The following is a 16,989-nucleotide window of genomic DNA, read 5'->3' as shown; positions in this document are numbered from 1 at the left end:
GAGCTACAGCCTGCTCTTTGTTTTTCTCCATCCCTCTGCCCCATCTCCATCCTATCCCTCTAACACAGTACCCTCTTACTCCTCTCTAGTGTTTGGGTTACTACTCTATTCAGTCTTATAAATGATTTACACTGAGAAGAAAGAGGAAAGGAAAAATGGAAGAAGAAAATGTGTGTTGCCACTTTTCATCACATTGCAGAGCATAAAAATAAAAAATAATTGCTATGAACATGAAAGTACTACTTTGCCTTCCTTTTTTTCCTTCTTCCTATAACATGTTAGTTACCTGCCAACATTACTGAACAGCAAAATATGAAGAAAACATGGGTAGACCTTAACTGCCTTGTTATTATCCCATACAGTTAAAACTCCTGAAGGAAAAGTGACTTACAAACCTGATTATTTTGTCATTGTCACAAATCGGTGTATTAACTGAACACTACATTTGTACAGTGCCCTTACGAATGCAAACAAAATGTGTCTGGTATATTAACAAAGGACCACACATCTGTTTCTCATGCACAGTTCCTTTCTGATACTGTCAAAGAACCATACTGAGAAAGAGTTTTGGCAGATGGCATTACAATTCAAATAAAGAAAAATAAGCTTCTGAATTCATACATATTTCCTTGTCATTCAAATGCCAAGGGATTTTTTAACATAATGTTTAAAGTATGGAGTGACTCAATTTGAGTGTCCTCATAAATATAACGAATGCATAATGATGAATAAGTTATGACAAGAAGTTTCAGAAAGCAGTTACATGAAACTAAAGCAGGTTTTTAACTATTGTGGAACAAAGCAAAAAATAAAAAGATGGGACTTTTAAAGTTCTCACCATAGACAAGTCAGTGAAGCCACTGAGGAGACAAAACCAGATTCTAATCTAATTTCACTAGTATAAATCAAGAATTGCTGCCTCAGCAGCTGCAGTGTTAACCTGAATTTTCCACAGTAATCTCCATCATCAATTGTACTGATCTATTTCATCAAATATTATTTAAACAGCTAATGTATCTGCATTACATATATCCAGCTACTGTTCAGAACTGTGAAAACATTATTAAAAGGCATGGTAGTCATAGAAACAGATCATGTAGGAAGTACCTTGAGGAGGATTCTTCTATCTGATTGTTCATTGGCCAGTTGGAAATAAAATATAGAAATGTAAGATGTCTTGTACTTGATCAGAGCACTAGTTTATTTAGTCTGCTCTGAGATTTCCATCCAAGGCCAGTATCCAATGCTTCTGAGGCAGTTGCAGCTCATCACAAATAAGTGATGTACCTATGCAATTTTACAGTCTGGGCAGGATAGCTTTTATTTGTGGACCACCCACAGATAATCAGTTCATTGTAAGCATACAAAGTAGTTCTTGGCTGGTTTTTTTTTCATTATTACTATAGGTGCTACATTTTCCCATCTCTTTTTATAATATGTCTATCCATTTGCCTCACTGGTCTGTCACATAAAATCAAGTAATTGCTATTTGGTGTAATAACAGGGCAGAAAAACAAAAATCCAGAAAGCACTATGCTGTGTGCTTTATTTTGAAACATTGACTTGAGACTCTCAAGGCCCAGTGAGACAAATGAAGTCATGAAACAAATGTTTTCTACTGTTGATCAAAATTTTAATTAAACTTTAGTGTTCTTATTTTAAAAATCAGTCACAAACAAGGTAAAATAACCTGTTTGACTAGGAAAGACAGTTAGAGGAGATTAAGAAAAAGGGTTGTCCTGTGTGCAGAGGAACAGCACAGATGTATGGTGCTCTCCTGTGGGATGGACGGCTGGCTGGTGGAGGTCGGGTTCTGGTTTTCATAGGGGACTTTAACCTCCCTGACATCTTCTAGATGGGCAGCAAGGCAGGAGACAAGCAGGCAACCAGATTTCTGGTGGTTTTTGGGGATAACTTCTCAATATAAGTACCAGATGGCCCCACCATGAAGGCGGATGCACAGCTGGACTTGCTATGAACTACAGCAAGAACTAATGGGAGATGTGATAACTGATGGCAGCTTTGGCTACAGTGACCATGAAACAGTGAAGTTCAAGATGCTGTGGCAGAGAAGCTCAGGACACTGGCAGGTGACAGGCCCTGACAATGTCCCTGACAAGATCATGAAGCAAGTTCTCTGAGGACATGTTTCTGGGCACCCAAAGGAGAGGGTGGTGACTAGGAAAAGCCAGTGTGGATTTACCCAGTGCAAATTATGCATGATCAACCTGATCGCTATACTAAAATGACAGTGGTTGTCATTTACCTTGACTTTTGCAAGATTTTTTGCGCTGTCTCCCACAATATTTGTGTTTGGCAATTAGGGCATTAAAAATCTGGATGGACAGAGAACTGCACAGGTAAATAACTGGTTGGGTGGTGGGGCTCAGAGGGTAGTGGTTAATGGGCCATACTATACCTGAATGCCTATGCAAGAGGAGTATTGCAGGGGTTTATAGCAGAGTCTGTCCCGTTTTGACATCTTTATGTACACTCTGAAGGAGGCAACAAAGTCACCTTTGTCGATGACTCCAGGGGGACCAGTCAACATCATTAGGGGCAGGGTTGCCATTGAAGGACCCAGCCAGGCTGGAGGAACAGGCCAGAAGAAACCTTGCAAAGTTCAACAAGGACAAATGCGAAGTCCTGCACCTGGGCAGGAAGGAAATCTTGCAACAGTACAGGTTGGGAGCTGACTCATTAGATTGCATCTGTAATATTGCATCCAGTTTTGGGAGCCCCAATACAAGACAAACAGGATTGATACACAGGACCAAGTTCAGCAGAGGACCACCAAGATGGTCAGGGCAGGTGTAGTTGCCCTGTGCGAAGAGACTGAGGGTAATCCTGTTTCCCCTTTAGTAAAGTTTGGCACTGAAAAGAGCATCAAAATGTCTGATTTGGGTTTGTTACAGAATAATAGACTTTTTTCTTTGTCATACCAGAATTTAAGAGCTGAAGGCTAGCAAAAGTATGCTGAAGCCTATATATGATTTTGAGATACTACTAACAGAATACCTACTGCCTCCCATGAGGTCTAGCCTGGACTAATAGTAGCTACGTACTTCTATGGGGCTTTTTAGGTCAGTAGCCAAACTGCAGGTTTTAGGTTATATAATAACAGTAGGGTCAATAACTCCATAAATTCACAGGATACGTTGTTAAACATTTAACAGCAAAGGAAATAATATAAATAAATGAAGAGACTGAAAATCAAATAGAAGAAGAAATGCCTAACTTCATGAGATCAGGCACTTATTAGGTAGAAAACACTGGTTTGTAACAAGGCTGAATTGATACAGTCAGTAATGAGGTACAAGCACTGAAAGATTTGAACATCCAAAAGATCAAAAAGAATGTTTCTTTTCAGTCTGTTTTCTTCAAAGTCTAAAGAATATAGCGTAAAGAAAGCTGTGTTAATAAAATCAATTTCAAAGGCAGAATCTTCCACATTGGAGCTGTATATGGCATGAAGCAAATCTGCTGAACTTCAGGAGTACAAATTGGTAATGCAGCACGCAGTTGATGTACTTGGGGGTCCTTTTCAGCTTGTAAAAGGAGTGTGCCTGTCACAGTTTCTTTTATGTGTATGGCTGAATTTTGAACCAGAGGGTAATGCCATCGCAGCTCCTCAGCATGCATGTGAGTAACTGCTGGGGCACGTGCTGAACTTCTCTGGCAGGTTCATGTTCTGCACTGAGATCCATCCTGAAATGACTTCACTCCTAGCAGTGACCAGGAGAGCTAGTTTAAAGCTAAGAGCTGTGAGGACAAGGGTTTCAGTGACTCTGTTTAGATGTACCCTTTGTTATATTAAAAATGTGATAACATGTAATTAGCACAGAATTCAGAAAATTATTCCAGACTATTCCTGGAAAATAAGGAACATAACTCTATTCCGTGGAAACTTGATGCATTTATATCCAGCCTTCTGGGCAAGAACCTGTAGCTAAAAAATGAGATTTTTTTCAGTGTTTCCTAGTCAACTCTATTTCCCCAACAAAACAAAAGTCACCTTAGTGGAAATTAAGAAACCAAGGAGCTGGTTTATGCTTCTTTCTCCCCAGACATCCTGAATTATAAAGCAAGGACCCAGCACAAATAACACAGGAGTAAGGACAGAGAAAAAAGACAAAAGGATAATAAGATTTAATTAAAAAAATAAAGTTTTAATAACTGTTTTTCAGTGAGTATTTCTGCCTTAAATAAGTCAATTATTTCTAAATACACTGAAAACAAGGTTTTGTAGTTTATTTGGAGTCTTTTAACAGAAACTCTAAGATTTTTCTTGAAAAGGTCCATGGAGAGTACTCAGACCAGCTTCAGCTATTGCCCAGCAAACTATTGAGAACTGAGTTCTTTATTAAGGCTTTATTAAGGAAACTATCTCAGGCCTACTATAACCTAAACAAATTCAATTTCTTTTTCTAATTTCTTAGAAATTATAATTTCTTAGAAAGTTCTAATTTCTTTTTAATTGCATTTTTTAATTTTTATTTGAATTAGTAGTTAACATGCCCTTTACGAGCTCTTTTTGATAGTTAAAACTCTGTAATTCAGTTGGTACTTTTCCACTGTATTAATGCAAATCTTAATTAGATGTTTCACAGTTCTGCATGTCAGATGGCTCAAGTATACCTGATGTGAAAAATATCACATGATACACATAGTGTGAAAAATTGCCTACTGTTGGCAATATTTCACTTGGTAATGCTGGGACAAAATATTGAACTGATAGCAATATTTAGTAATCTATGTTCTGCACAGTTAAGGATGCTGCATGTCACAATAAGCTGCACAGAAGGAAGAAGATGCATTTATCAGATGTGAACATTACTTAGACATTTGTTTCCATTGTGCAAGAAGAAATTATGCATAATGTCACTTTATTCACGAGAATAAATTGCACATGAATGGTTTGTGATTACAGACAGAACATAAACAGTCATGACTTTGTGAAATTTGCTTCTATGAGAATGACAGTTGGAGAACACGGGTTTAATTGAAATTGAGCTTAAATGGATCTTTTCCAGTGTAAATGATGCTGTGATTCTATGATTCCACAGCTTGGTGTGGAGTTGGTACATTCCCTAAGTTTTCCAGATGTTCAGTGAAAGGAAGAGTGAATTTGTTTTTGCTATGGAGGTGGGGTTGTCCATCCTGCCTTTGTTATTATTTTCACTGAGACAGTGAACAATTCAACTTCAGATTTTTTAATCTAATTTATTTTCTCCTACAGCTTTTGATTTGTACACTAGCATAGGGAAGTTCATGTTAGTAATTGCATTTTCCAGCTTAGGCAATGTCGTTTGAAACATGGCTAGGTGGAGGAACCTGTTGAGGCAGTATGAAGGATTTTGCCATACCATATACCTGTTGCTTTTTCTGTTGTTTCTTGGAGCTCCCAGATGCTAAGCAGACAGGTGACCTAGCAGAAGATGTGTGGATAGTAGGTTAAATATTGACTTTCAGTGTTATCCTCTCTTTCCTTATGGCAATCTGTAATAGAAGGTTTCAGAAGCAGCAGTACAACTACTATATCTGTCTCATGTATCAGCTGGGCAATGTGGACACGTGCTAAAGAGAACATTCAAACCAGACAGCTCCAGCCCTCTGCTCCTGAGGGAGCAGCATAGCATACCATGAGCAGCATCCGCTCCTTGATAATCTGTGCACTGTGCCTTAGGGTATTGCAGGCAACGTCTTCTGTGTAAGCTATGCAGTGATGACTGCAGATAAATATTTGCAAAGACTATATATCTTAAAGAAACTGGAACAGTGTGCAACGGCATTAGCCTGTGGAGCTGCACTGTATTTTGTAGCTTTTAATACAGCTCATCTGATACACTCTGCAGTAGGTAACGGACTTGAAAAGGCAGAACTGAATTTGAAACAGGGAAAAAGAAAAGAGAAGAAAGTAAGCAAGTGATAAAACAAACACAGGCTGTTGTGTGGAAAGATACAATATTTTTCTGGTAAGTCTCATACATAGGTTAGAAAAGGATTCCTGACCTGTGCCTGGGTGTTAACAAGGCAGGTGAACCAAACTCATGCTGACTTCCACAGCTCCCACATCCTTATTGACAGCATTTTCAAGAACAGCAGGCATTATATTTTCTTTTTCTCTCACACACTATTCTCTTTTGTACTATACAAATATTTTGATTGCAGACAATTCAAGAAATATGTTCTCATCTTTCCTTCCAGTCTGTCAGTAGGGTAGTGACATAATGCTGGCCGTTGTTCTGAAACCTTGAGAGGTTTTTATGACTCTCTTTAACACAGTTAGTACTCCATAAACTTCAGAAAAATTGATCTTTGAGTTTGGTAATATGCTTTTTCATCCTGGTACATTGAGATCCAAAACGTACTCCTTCCACCATCCCCAGAGAAGGTTGACACCATCAAAAATCATTCTGAAACACCACAGCTTTCAGAAGGCAAAATAAAAGCATCTGGGCCATTAGCATAAACAGGCTGTGATGAGAAGGCACTACCACCGATTATTAAAGTGACCTGACTGAATTTACATCACTTTTTCCTTTCTTTTTTCCTTCTTTCTTTCTTTCTTTGAAAATACAAGGGCCTTTGTTACCACTGGGCATTTAACTTTTAGAAATTCAACTCATTCTGCATTTAAAAGCTTACCCAGATGCATACTGAGCAAAGTGTCTGAGTATCAGCTGTGCCTTTTTGATCTTTTTTTTTTTCGGGGGGATGACTACTGCAGTATTAGCTATATGCGGCTTCTCTGGTAATCAATAAAGCATGAAGTGTGAAAACTGCAGCATATATGCATACTATAGAGATTATCCAGCACCTTTCCATCCACTCATGGTATCAGCCTTGCCAAATGCTGCACAGTTACTGATTTTTAAGTGGTGATTTTACAAATGTTCCTGAACAGACACTCCACTGGATGATAGGAGGAGAATTGTGGGAATGGAATGTCAGATACTGAAGGCTGAAAATAAAGGATAGAATTTTTTTTTCCTTATATACAGAGGAATCCTCCTGGAGTCAGTAGAATTGAAAGACATGAATGATAGAAGTGTTGAGCTCATGAAAATGAAGACTTCATATGTAGCATAGTAACCATGAAACCATTGGTTGCAGAAAATATACATGAACTAGCATGTTAGTGCTACCAAATGAATATCAGAGAATGCTATAATTTATAGTTGCCTTCCCAATTCAAATCATGATGGCCAATAATAATCTCCTTTACAAATGTTTTATAACAATTCTCTTTCATAAATGTTTACTGTTCACTCTCATCCCTAATGATCATCACTGGGCACAGTGAAATGAAAAAGAGAAGCTGTAATGCCCTCACCCCTAATTTGGCAAATATTTAGCTTCCTATTTGATGAAGCACTAAAGTATTTCTGTCCTGTAATCTTTCATTTCAATAGTGAAAAATTTAATAGATTTCATTTAATGTAATGAAGAATAACCACAGTGCTTCTGAAACCAAATGTAGCAGAAGATTCTTCTAACACAAGCTCTGCAGTGAACTACACTCTACTAACTTTATCTGCCATACTTTGGGCGGGAGCGAGGGGCTTGGGGTTTGTGCTCTAGTAATTCATTTTACTGGTCAACACAAAATTTTAATTAAAAATAGCTTACAGGCTGTGTCTGAAATGGAAAAATGAAATTAGAGCATAGTCTTACATTGAGTTTATATCTATTATTGTACATAAAGGTAATTTTTTGTTTCCTTTCTTCTGAACCCATGACTATTTTATGATGTTAGATAATCAGTGGTTCAATCCATGCATTTAAAAGTGAGTTCTCCATAATATGTCCAATTCATTAAATTTTTACAGACTTTTACACTAGAAAATGAGATTTGCAATTTGCCTTCTTAATAGTTGTGCTAGTTCATAAATACAGTTATGTGTCATTACTTTAGGAAAAAAATAGGCCAATAAGTTAATTCTAAATCCTCAAATTATTTGAGATTTTCATAAATATGTGAAATAAAATATGTCCTTTGCATCTATACACTTTAAAGTGTACATATTTATAGAAAGATACCTACTTTTAAATTTGGAGATAACATCTACTTTCTTTTTTTAATTTTGTGTTTGGAAAAAACTCTGTCTACTAATTCACATTGGGAACAGGACCTATGCACACGTGTGTGTGTGTGTGTGTGCATGTTTATGTGTATTTTTAAGTATGTACAGATTTTACTAGTACCTGCCTCACCTTTTTCTAAGGGAGTGTAATTTTAGATGGCCTGATATGAAAGTGACATGAAGTTAATTAAGTGAAGAAAACCTTGCAAGGTTACATGAAAATAAAACATACTTACTGTATTTAAACTAATACTTTATATTTAGTCTATGTCATGGGGTTATGTAAAAGCATCATTTTTTTCAAAGCAAGTTATTAAGAGGAGCCTTATTTATCATGCATGCATTGGGAATGAAATTTACTGTAGGGGCAGTACAGGATTTGTGCATCAGCTGCTTTCTTTTTAAATATTTATTTATTACACCCCACAGTCTTGTCCCAGGATATACAGGACTTTGTGGGAACCATTGTATGGTCAATCCCCTACAGATTTTATTGCCGTTCTGGGCATGTCTGGGAAGAGCAACACCAGGGCTTTCTAATGCTTGGTGACCTGACAATGAGCCAGTCACATGCCCTTGCAACAAAGCAGGCCAACAGCCTCTCGGGCTGCAGCTGGCAGGGCATTGCCAGCAGCAGGTCAAGGGAGATGATCCTTCCCTTCTGGTCAGCACTGGTGAGGCACAGATGGAGTTCTGGATCCAAGTTCTGGGCTCCCCAATACAACAGAGACAAGGACATACAGGAGAGAGTCCAGTGAAGGGCCACTAAGATGATTAAGGGCCTAGAACATCTCTCCTGTAAGGAAAGGCCGAGAGAGCTGTGACTGTTTGGCCTGGAGGAGAGAAGGCTCAAGGACATCTTATCAACCTAAAGAAATACCTGAAGGGAGGGTGCAAGGAAGACAGAACCAGACTCTTTTCAGTGGTGCCTGGTGACAGGACAGGAGGTAAAGGGTACAAAGTGAAATACAGGATATTCTGCTTAAACATAAGAAGAAACTTCTTCATTCTGTGGGTGATCAAACATTTGAAGAAGTTGTCCAGAGAGGCTGTGGAGTCTCCGTCTTTGGAGATATTCAAAAGCTGGCTGGAGATGGCGCTGAGCAACCATGAGGGGTTGGGCGGTCTCTTCCAAACTCAACCGTTCTGTGATTCTGTGACCTGCTTAAATACCTTGTGCTGCATTTATTCCTATGAAGTGACAATAACAAAATAGCCCTTACAAAAGCAGCCCAGAGTATGGACTTGTGAAGATTTCAAAGCTAACAATATTGTAAGAATAATAGGAGAAACTGTGTATGAAGATTAAGTAAGTCCTTGAGCTTTTTGTTACAAAAAAGAAAATAACATGGAGTTCCTAATCTGCTGGTCTCTGGCAGAAGATTGTATCCAACATTGCAGTATTGGAACAGGCTGAGCAGAAACGTCCTCTGAGGGCAATGTGACATGAAGACCACGGCTGTCTAAGCAGGTTCACTCAAGAAAGAATCAGCTAATACAAAGGCATTTAAATGAGAAGTAACAAGCAGAGATGAATCCATTGCTTAAAATTGTTTTTTAACTCTTTAATCTCCCTATTGCCAGCCAGCCTGTACCTTCCTTTTAGAGCACATCCATAATTGTCTATTCACATTGACACTGAAAAAAAAAATGAAGCTGAAATCATCCAAGAGTACTTCTTTATGGCCGGTTTAGTGACTGTGTTCAGTATGAGCTACATCAGTTCCACTCTGTCCAGTTCAGTACTCATTGTCTCCAAAAAGTTACTTTAAAAGTGCGACTGGGTTTAAAAAGGAAAAAAAAAAATCTGAGATAAGGAAATCCAGAACCAAATTTGCTCATAGAATCTCAGTACCACTCTCAGTATATTATGCCATAGTCTTTAACTACACAGACATCAATACCTGTGTGTGATGGGAATGCCCATCCTTTTGTGAGTCTGCTCCATAACAGTCATCACATCTGGCACTGATGTTTTTATTCTGTTTGTGTCAACTGAGATACTTATAACAACTGTCTGGTGCCTTTTAAACAAGATGAAGGTCTGCTGGTAGTATAATTTTTTTTTAAGCATTCAGTGTGAGTGATAATAAACTATGTAAGGATGTACATGAATATGTATATGACAGTTTGCTTGTACATGAACACAGATTGATTTTCAAGATCATGAGATTAATGTATTTATCATTTTAATTGTTAATGCTGGAATATTTTAGGAACCTCTATTTCTGCGAAATGTAATTAGTTTTATGGCCAGAAGATACTATAATACCTTATTTTGGTTTGTACTTCTGTGTACTACTCCATACTCTGACATTCCTGATATATAAGTAAGCTTTGAAACAGGGTGCTTTTTGTGGCTGTGGAACTGTCATTACAGTGAGCTGAACAGTACAAACTTCTCAGGAACATTTAGGTATACTTACTGTACTTACATGGCAGGAGGCAAACGCTTTTCATTCCTTCTAGATCAACTTGTCCAGGATTCCTAAAAAAAAGAAAATAAGCCCAAAAAGCAAAGTACTTTTTTTGTATGTACCTATTTGGGAAAACAGAATGCCCTCACTTCCTCTGGCGGTGATGTCATACAAGATGTGCTACAGTTGCTGGCTGGCACAGCTGTTGGAACAAGAAAGTAGTTCAACTAAAATGTGTTGTTCTAGAGACTGAGATCAGTGTTCGCATGCCAATTTTCAAGTTACTAATACTTGTGTGTGCCATGGTGTGTGTTCAAGATCTGCAATTTGCATTGGTCACTGTATCTAATTTCACTATCAAGATATTTCCCTCAACACCCAGCAAAGATCCACAACTTATTTCAGAGATCTTAGCATTCTGGACTGCATATACTGAAAGAGATAACTCTTTGTTTTTCAGAACTTCCATATGGCTGGGAGAAAATTGATGATCCCATTTATGGCACTTATTATGTTGAGTAAGTTCCCAAGTTCAATATTAAGTTGCTGTTAATATGTCATTACCTGATACTAGTATCCTCTGCAGTGCTTAGCCTGGCAAGGCATGGGTACAATTACTTGACCTGTTAAACTGAGGGGATACCAGGAATTCTCAGTCATCAATACAGCCAATGTGTCCAAAGATACTCAATGTGTCTCAAATCAGTGACTTAGGTATTCCGTCATTCTCTTTCTCCAGGGCCTGATTTCATGGTACCATTCCAGCTAATACTTGTACAAGGATCATACTCATTAATGAAATATTTTTTTCCCCACATAAGGTTTGGATATCCAGGAGGTAGAGATCTTGTTAATCAATGAGTAGAACAAAGCATAATCATTTTAGTTCAGTTAGATCCTTTTCTGGGTAGTCCTTCCTTGCTGCAAATCAGATGTTTACACTGTTTGTACCAGAAGGCAGGTTATTTATACGCTGCATATAAAATTTTAGGGGTGATGTGTTTTACTTTGTACTTAAAATAAGAGCATATAAATTTCTATTTTCACAGCACAATCCTTGCTTTCATTTTTTTCAGATTTTTAGTCATGAAATAAGAGAAAAAGATTCTTACTCCCCTGTGCAAAGGGCAACAGAAAGCTTTTGTTTGAAGTACAAAGTAGAACATGTTCTGGCCAGTTCCTACATAAAATAAATAAACCATAGATTATTTTCTCTGCTTTTTAGCTTAACACAGTGAATGAGACTTGTGTAAAATGAATCTAGATTCAAAATTGTGATATCTGTTTGGAGTGGTCAGTTCTCACTCTGCTCTTTACACAAAGTATACAGCAGAGGAGGTAGAAAGCCACTCGTGTGTCCAGACCACTGTGCAGCCAGCACTTGAAAGGTTGAGAAAGATCTATCCATTAGTTCCTTTTGTTAAACAAGAGAGATCTTTAGAGAAGATGGCCCATGACCTAAAATCTGAATTTCAAATCCTGCCACTTAAGCAGTACATTTATTCTAGTTGTTTCATACAAAATATAAAATTTTAGTTTGTATGTCACATTATTTACCTGATCTTTTGAATCCACACCAACATGCTGACTGCAGGATCACTCTGGGTAGATACTGGAGCTTTTCCAGACCTCAGGATATGCTACTATTAACAGACACAGGGTAGACCTGGACAGAGAGCTCAAAAAAAGATCTGATTTCTGGGGGGTTAGAAGATAAAGATTCCCTTTTCTTTAATGTTATAGCAGCAGCAGCTTGTGGATGACCATGCAACTTCCCTAGCCCTCCTACAAAGCAAACAAACAAATGAAAACAGTGTTTGGCCACTGCCCTGCTGACTTCTGTCTCATTCTCCAAATGCAGTAGCACCTGCTCTGCTCCTTTGTCTCCGGCTTGTTCCTTGCCCTCAGGTGAAAGAGCCAGCAGCCCATCTGTTTTGCTGCTCAGCCCAAATGAGCTCAGTCAGTCCAGATTCAAGCAAAAAGATGAGTAAATTTTTGAAATCCTTACATAATGTTGTTAAATTACCTCTCTCTTTATGCCTGAGTTCTTTTATGATGTCCCCAAGTAACTAGGGGCTGGAGTTCACATATCTCTTTGTACTCACCCCCCCTGAACATTTCTACACATGAAATTATGCAGCTGTTGGGTGTAAGAGTCGTCTTTCCCCATGGTTCTTTGTGCATTTTGGTGAGTAACAGGTGTTGTGCACTTTCTGTGCGTTAATCTCTTACTGAGACCCCACTTTGTTGTTAGCGCAGCCCAAGGCATTCTGACACCAGTGAGGCTCACACTGCACTGCAGAGTCAGAAAAAGGTCCAGTATTTACCTCCATTTCATGTCCATCCACAGTTAAACAGACGCAAGGCACGAGGCCCTGATGTTATTATGCAATTACATACTTTAAGGCTGTTAGTGCCAAATTTATTAATCCTACCACAGATAAGATTTGTGGAGAGATATAGCAAACCTACTGCAGGCTCAGAGGTTTTTAGAAGTGGAATGACTGTTCACAGGATGGCATTAAAACTGCAGCCGCACTAAGTTCATAAGGAGTTTTATAGTCAGTAAAATGTAGCTGTACTTCAAGTTGCTGTCTGAGCTCAATAAGTTTGGAACAAAGATTGCTCTCCACTTTTCATGCTAAAAAGTGGCATTCATTTTTTTATTACCTGTATTCAACAGATGAGTTCATTTTTAATTAGATAAAATCAGATTAAAATAAACTCTGTTAATTATGTCGTAAAAGTGGGTAAGTCATGAAAAGTTAGGTTATGAACTTTCACACATTCAAGTCTAGTCCAACTCAACATGCAGGTCTTTAAAACTGTCAGTGAAAGAAGGGCTTGTACTCTGCTCACTGAAATATTTTTATCCCGTGGGAATTTTGTAAGAATGAGCAATGAGGCAGACAAACTCAGGTTCATCTTACAAGGGCCAGCCATGCTCAGCCCCAATACTCTGAGACCAGAGGAAAAGCTAAATAAGAAACAAAGCAAAACCTCAAGGTCCTGCTAGCAAAGTTAATAAAGACTAATCACAACATATTTGCAAATTCTGTTAAAACATAAAGTCCCCAGTATAACTTCCTCTCTTAATCATGCATGAATGTAGGCATGAGACATTATTAAAATCTTCATTTGCCTTGTTATGCAGGTCCAGGCTTCATTTGTAAGGTGTAGGCATTTGACATAAATGAGAAGTGTTTGCTATATGTAGGTCAACTTTCATCCAATTTTCTCTAAATTTATAAACTAAGAACTAGCAGCACTTAGCTGCGCAGGGCTATGGAGAGAATGTGGTTATTAGAGTGAGCTGGGTCTTTCAGCATTCTAATTACCAAAAGATTATTTCTCCCTTTAAGGATGATTAACTACAACACAGCGCTCAATTTCCAGACATAGTCTCCTTAATAGAATGACTAAATTAGCCATACAGATATTTATTCTGGAGAAATATACATCCTCGAGTTACAATTTCTGACAACATTCTGGTATTTCACAAATAGAAAAACTTATTTCAGGTCTTTATGTCATCATAAAGTATTAGTTACAGGAAAATGTGAATGTAAAGAGAAGTTAGGCCCTAACAAGTTATGCATCAGAATGTCCATCTTTTAGGCATCCTGATCCTCAGAATTACTTCGGTGGGTTATAGGCAACAATTTCAAAAGTTAGAGTCACAATATACCAAAAAAAGCTTATACATTAAAGTAGCTAAGAAAAGGAGACACGTTAAACTCCTGCTGATGCACATGCTTAGTTGCGCTGCCATTTTGGCAGGGCTTGGTATCTTGGTCATCAATTAAAATCTGCATACGAGGGGCATTACTGCTCATAAATCTCCTAGGAATGTGTTTCAGTTGTCTTAAGCACACCTAACAAGAAACTCCATCACAAAAGCAACTTGGCCTGGCCACATTCACTGATGAAATGCCAGAATAATGCATATGTTTTATAGGCTGGCTAGTGGTGACAATACCTACTGATAACACGGAGATACTATTTCAACTTCACAGCTAAATGCAGCCCAGAACCAAATCCTACCCTCTGAGGGGTTGTCCCCAGTTAGCTATACAGTGAGCTAACAGAGGACAGCAGCACCAACTAACCCTTCTTCTCTGCAGAGGGAAATTCAGGGTTCCTAGGACTAGAAAGCAAACAAAAGGCAGCATGATTCTTCTGTACAGCCACAATGGCACTAGGAGAAATTAATTGGATTCTTGTCTTTGGATTAGGCTTATATATTTAATGTGCATTGTATAAAATAAAGGAAGAAAAGTGAAGATAGAAATGCTCACTGAATTGGATACTATGAGCAAGGAGCAATACATTTTTGGATCACATCCAAAATCTATTTTAACCACAAAATCACTTATTTGTAACCATCCCTAAAACTCGCATTTGGCTTGTCTTATTAAGGCCTAGGTTAGTAATATCTATTTTGTATGCAGCTGAAGTAGCTAGATGAAAGGCTGGAATGTCCTTTCAAGGGAAATACTTAGCTTAATAACTTCTTTCTCAGGTAAACTCATCAGGAGCCATTTTTCTGATTTAGCTATGAAGCTGTATAGCACTTAAAATTGCATGAAAGGGAGGCGTCTCATGTCTCATCAGTCTAGGAGCATAAATCCAGTGTTAGTGACTGATAAAAATGACTGATTATCAGGATAATTTTCTTTCATTTGACTCCTTTTGGGCACAATATTTAATGCAGTGGTTTGAATTTGTCGGCAGTTCTCACATTGTTCTTTCAAGACTGCACATTAGCATAAAACAGTCAACATATGGGAATAAACTGGAGTTAAGAATTATTAAAGTTGCACCAATAACTCGAGGTGCTTCAAGTACCTCTGCTAGTCTTCCTGTCTGATCTGCTAGGACAAAAATGTCATTTTCAAGCTAGCCATTACTGAAGAGGTTTCTGTGTAAATGGACTAAACCACAACTTAAACTCTACCTAGAAACTGCAGAGAGGCAGTGGATAATATTCTAGCTGTGATGTCTGATGTTCCTTTAGCCACAGACATACCGTGTATTAGTTAAAACCCCATCTTTTTGATATCACAGAACCACAAATAAGTTGTAACTTAAGTCTGCAAGAGGCCTCCTGCAGCACTGAGGTGTGCTCTTTAGTTACAGCATGACACTAAGCATAGTCCAAGGTCCTAAATGCAGATCTGTAGTGTGGTTTTGGATATCCATTACAGCTGGATAACATGGCACAAAAGCTATAGGAAAGCCGTGGTCTTCTCAAAGTGCAGCTGAAGACCAGGGCAGGATACTTTAGAGCCTCTAAAATAAGACATGATCCCTATGCTGAAGCAATTAACCCACTATATAGCAACCCTGTTTTTAACCTTATCAAATGCTAATGTAAAACAAGCTAGGCATTTTACCCCATATCTGCTATTGGAAGCTGTTCTGTGGTTTCACACTTCTGCTGTTAAGAAGCCTACAGATTTCAAGTCTGAAATCTTGCCATCTTTAATACATTCTAGTATTTACTTCCAAATGTATTCATAGAATGCATTATATATCAGAATTCATTCTGCTTAAATAAAAAGCTAAAACTTCTTTGGTCTGCTGTCATAGAAGACTCTCTTTCACTGGTCTTTCTGCAAGACCTTTTCTGTGGATTCATTTTATTGGTCATGGGTGATCAGAACTTTATGTACTATTTCATGTGATGTTCAATCACTGCCTCATGTAATGGCAGAAGTAATATTTCCTTTAAAATATTGAAATACATCACATGATAGGTGGTAGCATGAAAACTACCTTTTTCATGCTTATGTTAGTAGTTCATAATTACCCTAGTTAATGCATATAAGTCTTGTCTTTCTCTGTTTTTAACTGGTGAAGTTTGTCTCCTCTCCATCATACATTTCTAGGTTTGCAATAGACCAAGGTGCTGAAGATCCTGACAATTACAACATGATCTTACTAGAAAGCAAAATTCTAGGAGAGGAAAGCCTACAATTTTGAAGAGCCTGCCTGAAGAATGAAAGAAACAAAAGAAACTTTCTCTGTCTGCAGCATAGATTAAAATTTACAAGACAACTATTAATCAAAATTTTATAGTAGGAGAGCAAGTTAGCGGCCACTTGAATGAGTTATAGCTATGTTAACAAAGTAGCAGCTTCAGGATTTATCACATTTACTCCCTCTCATTAAATCAAATATTCTTTTACATGACTGGAAATCTTTTCATTGCATTAGCTCTGGCCACTAAATTCTGATTTTCCAAGTGTACGCACTCCCATAGGACTTGCTGCCTTTCCTCTACCTCACTTCTTAATGGCAATTCCACTTACTTTCTTTGAAGCAGTGGTAGGATCTGAATCCCAAGGGACCTGAAAAGTGCTTAATGTGGCATAAAAGGTCATTTCAATATAAATTGGAGGTATTCAACACTTTTTAGGATCTCAGAGTTTCAAAAGTTCCCAGGTCACCTATCTAAGCGCTTAAAGCCCATGATTGCGTTT

The 16,989-nt window shown here is 38.0% G+C and overlaps 1 protein-coding gene across 6 annotated transcripts in view; it reads left to right on the top strand.

Moving 5' to 3' along the window:
- The window catches only part of MAGI2 (membrane associated guanylate kinase, WW and PDZ domain containing 2), a 762,823-nt gene that overhangs the window by 593,350 nt on the left and 152,484 nt on the right, over positions 1–16,989 (top strand). For all 6 annotated transcript variants that reach the window (XM_075081471.1, XM_075081469.1, XM_075081468.1 and 3 more), the window contains exon 7: positions 10,965–11,022. In XM_075081471.1, coding sequence (XP_074937572.1) covers positions 10,965–11,022 — 58 coding nt within the window. The remainder of the gene's footprint in view (positions 1–10,964; positions 11,023–16,989) is intronic.

This window comes from Phalacrocorax aristotelis, chromosome 1 (genome assembly GCF_949628215.1).
Source record: "Phalacrocorax aristotelis chromosome 1, bGulAri2.1, whole genome shotgun sequence".
In the NCBI taxonomy this organism is placed as follows: domain Eukaryota; kingdom Metazoa; phylum Chordata; class Aves; order Suliformes; family Phalacrocoracidae; genus Phalacrocorax; species Phalacrocorax aristotelis.
This window is presented reverse-complemented; position numbering and strand designations above follow the sequence as displayed.